This window comes from Cebus imitator, unplaced genomic scaffold (genome assembly GCF_001604975.1).
Source record: "Cebus imitator isolate Cc_AM_T3 unplaced genomic scaffold, Cebus_imitator-1.0 Scaffold72, whole genome shotgun sequence".
NCBI classification, from domain to species: domain Eukaryota; kingdom Metazoa; phylum Chordata; class Mammalia; order Primates; family Cebidae; genus Cebus; species Cebus imitator.
Genome location: NW_016107387.1, coordinates 34,627 through 42,960, shown reverse-complemented (window position 1 = coordinate 42,960; position 8,334 = coordinate 34,627). Strand labels below are relative to the sequence as shown.

At 37.4% G+C, this 8,334-nt stretch overlaps 1 protein-coding gene across 1 annotated transcript in view; it reads right to left on the bottom strand.

Moving 5' to 3' along the window:
* LOC108306452 (probable helicase with zinc finger domain) overlaps window positions 1–8,334 on the bottom strand; it is a 46,446-nt gene that overhangs the window by 13,549 nt on the left and 24,563 nt on the right. Inside the window, exons 9-10 of the mRNA XM_017531379.2 lie at window positions 3,578–3,761; window positions 1,599–1,827 (exon numbers count right to left, since the gene is read on the bottom strand). Of these exons, the coding sequence (XP_017386868.1) occupies window positions 1,599–1,827; window positions 3,578–3,761 (413 nt within the window). The remainder of the gene's footprint in view (window positions 1–1,598; window positions 1,828–3,577; window positions 3,762–8,334) is intronic.

The following is an 8,334-nucleotide window of genomic DNA, read 5'->3' as shown; positions in this document are numbered from 1 at the left end:
AAAAAAAAAAAAAAAAAAAAAGATATTCTCCCCCCTCAATTTTTTGTCATTAGAGACTACAAACGCCTGGCAATATATTTTTAAAGTATGAAATTAAAGATGTTACAACAGAATTGTTTATAGATACATAAGTCACAGACCCTTCAAACTTTCTTAAAAAAATTTTTTTTTGTAAATTAAAACTCTACTTGATTCCTTTGATGATAGCTTTCCCCTATAAAGGATATTAACTTTTTGAGGGATCTTACATTCTAATACATGAATTTATTCTTACAGAACCCAAATAGTCTCCCTTCTCATAGAATTTTTCTTCCTGCTAGAACACAAAAATAGATAATAAAGTGCTGTCATTATCTATATTGCAAGAAAAAAACCTGATTTAAAGAGTGCCATGTCCTAATAGTCTTGTCTACTTTAATTCTAACATATCAAAAAGAAATAATTACCCAAGGCAGATTCAGGACTATCTACATCTCTGTTTACTATTCTGAACTTCCTATGACAGGTACTAGCATACTTATAAAATTTTAAGTAATCCCTAGTGTATTTCTTTCTTTTTCACAAAAGAATATTATAAAAATCTGTTCAAGTGCTTTTTTTTTTTTAAATGCTAACACAGTTATTCAATACTCAGAAGGCCAAATCTTCCATTACTGGCTTCGTACAGTTAAAACTCCGATTAACTGGTATAAGTCACAAGTGTATAAAGAAAGATTTTTGTGTGTAGGTTGATATATTAACCACATTTGGTAGAAATTGTTCCTTAAAACTAAAGTCTAATGAATACTAACGACGGTATCGAAAGACAAGTAATGACTACTTCTAACCACCTTAATGTTAAGATCTTCTGGATTAACCAGATACAAAGAATTATCTACATTGAGAAACCTTAAGAGAGCAAGACTACAGAAGGAAATTCATCAAAAATTATTACAATGAAGCGGGGAAGGTGAGGCACTAAGGGATACAAAAGTTAATATCCATCAAAGACATATACACACACGAAACCAGCTCAGGATCCCTGCTCTAGTTGTTGCTTCTTCCTGGAGCACTTCTACCCCAGATAGCTTCATACTTTACTCCCTCATTTCCAAAGTCAGCTTCTCAGTGAGGTCTGCTCTCACCACAGTATTTACAATCACAAGCCAGTCTGTCCCGTCCCCATCACTCCCAATTCCCCTTAATGTTTTATTTCTTTTCCATTCAACTTACCATGTAAAATACTACATAATATTCCTATTTAGTTTATTATAATCTTCCTCTCCTCATCAGTAAAAAGTAGGCCCCACCAATAAAATGTAAGCCCCACAAAGGCAGAGATCTTTGTCTATTTTGTTCACAGATGTATCTTCGGCAACTAGAAGAGTGCTTAGAAGCTAGAAGGCACTCAGGAAATATCTCTTGAATAATGGCTCAATGAATACACAACTATGCATACAATGAATAGATCCAAAGTAATATGCTTTTGTGTTCCCTTTGGATATCAGGCTATAATAAACCTGATTTTAATTATCCAGAAGGTCATATGAATGTACACATAGGTATACAAATCATGTCACATTTCCCCTTTAGTGTATCAATCAGTAACACATAATTACCTGCATCTTCCAATAGAGCACAGAGCAATGGGATCACCCACCACAGCAACCAGGGATTGTGCTCTTGTGATGGCAGTATTGAGAAGCTTGTAGTTAGATAAAAAACCATAATCTAAGTCCTCTGTGGAATCTTCCAGAAGTTGCTCTTTCTTTTTAATTGGTGTCTGTTTATGTTTACAAGTATGTCTTGTACGTACTGTGCTAAGAAACAAAACTCTGAACTGCTTTCCTACAAAGAAAATTTTTAAGAAAAGACTTAAGATTGTCATTCTGAACCACTGACATAATAAAAGCATTGCATTTTTTAAAATGTAATTTGTAAATGACAAACATTGGCAAAGATGTGGCGAAACTGAAACCCTTATGCACTGCTGGTGAGGATGTACAATGGTACAGCTGCTATGGAAAACAATGTGGCAGTTCTTCAAAAAATTAAACATAGAATTACCATACGATCCAGTAATTCCATGCTTACGTACATATTCAAAAGAACTGAAAGGAGCCACTCAAACAGATACTGGTATATCCTTGTTCATAGCAGGATTATTCACAACAGCCAAAAGGTGGAAGCAACACAAGCAAGTATCCCTGGACAGAGGAATGGATTAACAGAATGTGGCATATACATTCAATAGCTTATTCAGCCTCCTAAAGGCATGAAACTCTGAGACATCCTACAACATGAACGAACCTTGAAGGCATTATGCTAAGTGAAATTAACCAGTCATACAAGGACAAATACTATATAATTCCATTTATATGAGATAGCTAGAATAGTCAAATTCGTAGAGAAAGAATGTAGAAGGGTGACTGCCAGGAGAGAAGGAGGAATGGGTCATTTAATGCGTATACAGTTTCAGTTTGGAAAGATAAAGTTCTGGAGATGAATGGTGATGACTGTTGCACAATAATGTAAATGAACTTAATGCCACAGAACTTAACGTTCATAAAAATGGTTAAAATGGTAAATTTCACATTATATATCTTTTACCACCATAAAAAATTTTTTTAGTGATACTGCTGGAACCAACCTTAAAGACTATCTAGTCCCAGGTTCTGCCCAATACAAGGACCCTTTGCTGAAGCAGTCACCTAGTCTCTGGCCAATGAGGGCAGGCACAGCTGCTTTCATAAGGAAGTCTACAGAAAGTCTAGGTGTATTATATTTTCTCTGACGTGCTTTATATAGTAACGTATCTATCCTCTTACCCTATGACAAATCTCAATACAGTGTGGACGTCAGTCCTTAGTCTTCTCTTCTCTAGGTCAAACGATCCTAGTTTTCTCAACCATTCCTGACTCACATGGCAGTTTCCAGACCATTCACTACCCTACGTCTCCTCTGAGTGCTTTCTGATTTGCTCCTAATGTTCTTTCTAAAATGCTCACCTAAATTCTGTATAATCTGGACAACACATAGTACAGTGGAACTACTTCTTGCCCCACAATCTGACCGCTGTGTATTACTCTTACTGGTATCATCCTAAAACCTAACATTGGATTAGGCTTCATTTAGAGTTAACATATTAGTGTTGCTTCATATATTTAAAAGCACAAATTTTATAGCAATTAATTACATGAAGATAATTTAAAAGAGTTGCTGTTAACTATAAACTTAGAAAAGTCTATAGATAAAAATCTTTATGAAGAAATTCATCCTCAGATATAGTATAACAGCAGAATGTGTTATATGCTATTATGACTGTAATTCACAGCATACTCATGCTATGTGGCATTTATACAATTATGGTCAAAGAAAAGGTACATTTGTTAATACTTCTTTTATTTGGATATAAAAATTTAATAAACATGTAAATGAGTTCAACCTTTAATTGCTAAACTTGGCATTAAAGAACTTGATAGGAAGTGAGCACATAATTGCTTCTTCAGAAAAGAGATCTTGAGCATTAAAAATCCAATGTGAACACACTTTAGATTTAAGCATTTGAATGACTTAATTCATTTCAATTAATACTTACCTTGAACATTTAGCACCCTTTCTACATTAACATCAGATAATCTCTTTTTTCGAAGTTCAGCACGTATTCTAAACACTTGATCAGCATATGGAGTCACCACACCAATACTGCCATCATCTAACTTCCCCCACGCTACTGGCCACTTCCTTCTTAACTCTTCTACGCGTTCCACCACTTCAAACACCTTTAAACAAACACACACACACATATTAAAGTTATCACCAATGTTTGGAGAAAATAATATGGTCACTGAAAGAGATTATAAAGGATCCCATTTTAGCAGATGCCATTTAAAAAAACTAGCTCTAAATGGGAGTAATGCTTTCCTGATGTGAACAGAGTGACAATGTAAATTTTTCATTTACATTTTAAACAGTAATATTTCCCAATAATAAAACCAGTGGGAACAAGAAAATCAGAGATAATGCTATTGGCCCCCAAGTTCCCGTACAGGGAGGAACAAGCTCAAGTTCCTGCACGGGGAAAAAGACAGGGAGTGGCCATGATACTAGGGAAAGCAAGTCCTCATAGCCCCAGTAATCCTCAGTCCACTCTCTCCAGATCAGGCCAATGAAACTAACCAACCAACAGGAAAGCTTCCTGTCATCAGTGACATCACCAAGTACCAGCAGTACAAGGTCTAACATTGTCCCCTTCTTCACTGATATAACCAAACAGACCAGCCAACAGCCGTCAACTGACACCAAACCACAGTTGGGACTAGGCCACATTTGGATCAGAGAAACAGAATTTGAGAATTCAAGGCCTGCTCGTGGTATAAGTCCAGCCAAGCCATTTCATTAACCTTGCAATAATAAAGCAATGCCACAGTTTATGCAGCTGAATTTTTGAGATCCCATTTATTAGAGTATGATAGGGTTTTTAGGATAGCTTGTTTTATTTTAATTCAATGAACCGATCAAACAGTTTCAATGATTGACACAGTGGAGAAGATACAAAACTTAATAAAACATGTTCCTCGCCTGCTACTTACTAAGAAGAGCTTACAGTTTATTTAGAAAAGACAGTCGCAAAAAAAAGTATAAGGCAAGCACAATAGAGGGTCTAGGGGCATACAGAGGAAGGAGATATCTTTTAAAATGTCTTTCAGTACATCATTTCTTTATTACTAACAATATCTATTTGAATTTATAATATTAAATATATTTAATTAAAATTGACAATTTTCATCTTTTGAAGAACTTGAAGGTTATTGACTAGGAAGCAGTTCCCATGTCCAGATACAAATTCAATGAACTACAGAGGTAAGGACTTTAGTCATCCTGTTGTTATTATGACACAGCAGCAAGTGCATGAAACACATAGACTACCCAGGGAATGTGAAGAGCAAACTAAAGACATGGCGTCCTCACTATCAGGAAACAGAGTAGACACACTGAGTCTACTGCAGTAAGGAATAAGAAAAATTTATCTTTACCCATGTGGTTAGATATGAGGATAGATGAGTTGGGAGACACCTCTGATTCCCCCTCCCACCCCACAAACAGAGTCCCCACCACTAAGCAACACACAACCAATTCTGCTCTTTATCCTCCTGTTGTGTAGTCAAAAAACCGACTTAGAATGATGATATGAGTCATTTTGGGAAACCTCTCTCCCAGACAGACATCTTTTAAGCTGGTCAAAATTAGCAAAGACAATCACTTAAAGTCTCTAAAGACAAATCAAAGAGATTAGAAGAAGTCGAGACACATCTATCTATTCAACAAAACCTATAAAAACTCACTAAGAACAGTGGAAGATTGAGGCCTACAAGCTAGGGACTGCCCCATTCCCCCACAGCTCTGTCTTACAAACTGTTTCAACAGCCAAGGGACAATTCCCATCTCCCTAGCTCCCACCTATTCCAGGTGCTTTGGGCAGCTGGTAAACATTGGCAGATTTCATTTTTCACAGCTTTGTGCTGCAGAAGGCCTATGATAAGCAGTTGGCAGTAGTCAGGTGGTGCCTGTTCCCCAAACCCCATCTCCTGCTACACAGGGAGTAGGACAGTGGGTGGCAGTGCAGTCCCTCTTTCCTACGTAGCTCTGTATGGCCTTGGCTGCCCATTGACAATTTCCATGTTCTCCAGCCTTCTAGCACAGAAGACCTATGCTGGGTAGATTCAACAGCCAACGAACATCAGCAGATCCCAGCCTCCGCTGGTGTGTGTTGGAGAAGACCCACACTTGGTAGTGGCACCAGCTGGATAGAAGCACCTGGATGGCAGCATGGATTACATACAGACACACAGCATACGCAGAGCTCCTGCTCCACAGGACAGACGCAGGTTGGGACAAGCAGTGAGGAGCAGTTCCATGTCCTTCCCCAACAACTGCTCTGTAAGTTCTGCCCAGGAGAGGGTAAGAGGAAGGCTCACAAACTGGCAACACTCTGCCTCTGCCAAGAGACCCATGGCAGCTGGATCATACCGTGGAGCAATTTATGCCCCAGGAAGTGGAAAAGTGAAAACACTGAAATGAAAAATTATTGCCAAGAATCAACTGTAGATTTGAGCTAACAGAAGCATGAATCAGCAAATGTGAAGACACACAGCAGTTATGCAATCTGAAGAACAGAGACAAAAAGTAATGCAGAAAAAAGAACAGAGCCTCAAAGAAGTATGGAACACCAATTAAGCTCACCAACTTTGAGTAGGATAAACACAAGGAGATCCACACCCAGACAACCACAGTCAAAACTAAAATCAAAGACAAAAATAAAACTTGAAAACAGCAAACAACTCATCACTTACAAAGAAATTCCAGTAAGACTAAAAGATTTCTCACCAGAAATAATGGAGGCCAGAAAGCAGTGGGAAAACATATTTCAATTTGCTAAAAGAAAAAATTCAACCAATAATCTTATACTCTACTTTTCAAAAATGAGAGCAAAATAAAGACGTGCCCAGATGAAACAAAACCTAAGAGAATTCCTTACTTGCAGACTCCCCTTACGAAAAATACTAAAGGAAGTTCTTCAGGGTGAAAGCAAGTGATACCAGACAATAATTCAAATCCACACAAATAAAGTATACTGGTAAAGGTAATTATGTGGCTAATTATAGAGGACAGTATAATAATGTATTTCTTCTCCTTTCTCCTAACTGATTTAAAAAGCAATTGCATAAACTCATATGTATATAATTGTATTGTTAGGTTATAACATATAACAATGTAATATATCTGACAATAACAGCACAAAGAAGGTAGGTAAAAAATGACACCAATATGGTAACTCAAAAGCACAAAGAGAAGTAAAAAAGAATCAGTATATATAAGAAGGTTAATATAGCAAACTCCATAAACATGTACTTGTCACCCTTCTCTCAGAATTGTTTTTAAAAAAGTGCATAAATTAATAATTATAAAAATAGAGTATTGAGTTTGCTACATATATGTATATTATATATACTATAATAGCACAAAAAAGAAGGGGGGATAGAGCTATGTCAGAGTATAGTTTCTATATCTCGTTGGAATTAAGTTGGTATAAATTTGAAGTAGATTCTGATAAATTAAGATGTATATTATAAGCCCTAAAGAAATCAAAAAATATAATTAAAAAATAATTAAAGGAAATGGCCGGGTGTGGTGGCTTACACCTGTAATCCCAGCATTTTGAGGGGCTGACGTGGGTGGATCACTTAAAGTAGGAGTTTGAGACCAGCCTGGCCAACATGGTGAAACCCCGTCTCTACTAAAAATATAAAAATTAGCAGGCGTGGTGGCAGGCACTTGTAATCCCAGCTACTCAGGAGGCTGAGGCACAAGAATCACTTGAGCCTGGGAGGTGAGGGTTACAGTGAGCCAAGAACACACCACTGCACTCCAGCCTGGGCAACAGAGTGAGACTCTGTCTCAAAAAAATGAACAAAGAATAATTAAAGGAATTAAAATGTGACACTAGAAAATACGCACTTAATACAAAAGAAGGCAATAAAGGAGACACAGGAAATCAAAAACTACATGAGACATAGAAAAAAAAAGGCTAAGGTAAATCCAGCCATATTAATAACATTAAATGTGAATGGATTAAAAACCCCAATCAAAAGGCAAAGATGGCTAGGTGCAGTGACTCACACCTGTAATTCCAGAACTTTGAGAGGCTGAGGGAGGTGGATCACTTGAGCCCAGGAGTTCAAGACCATCCTGGGCAACATGGCAAAACCCTATCTCTACAAAAAATACAAAAATTAGCTGGGCATGGTAGTGTGCATCTGTAGTCCCAGCTACTCAGGAGGCTGAGGTGGGAAGATCACCTGAACCCAGAAAGGTCAAGGCTGCAGTGAGCCATAATTGTGTTACTGCATTCCAGTCTAGGTGACAGAGCAAGAACCTGTCTCAAAAACAAAACAAACAAAAAGGCAGAGATTTTCAGATGTTTTTTTAAAATCAAGATCCAATAATATGCTGTCTACAGGACATGCACTTTAGATTCAAACATGTAAATATGATGAAAGTAAAATAATTTTTAAAAAGATATACCATGGAAACAGCAACTATGCAAGCTGAAATGGTTATACTAATGTCAGACAAATCAACTTTAAAACAAAAAATTGTACTACAGATAAGAAGGGATATTTATTTATCTTATTTTTTTGAGACAGGGTCTAGCTCTGTCACCCAGGCTGCAGTGCAGTGTTGCAATCTCAGCTCACTGCAACCTCCACCTCCCTGGCTCAAGCCATCCTCCCACCTCAGCCTCCTGAGTAGCTGGTACTAAAGGCACCTGCCACCACTCCCAGCTAATTCTTT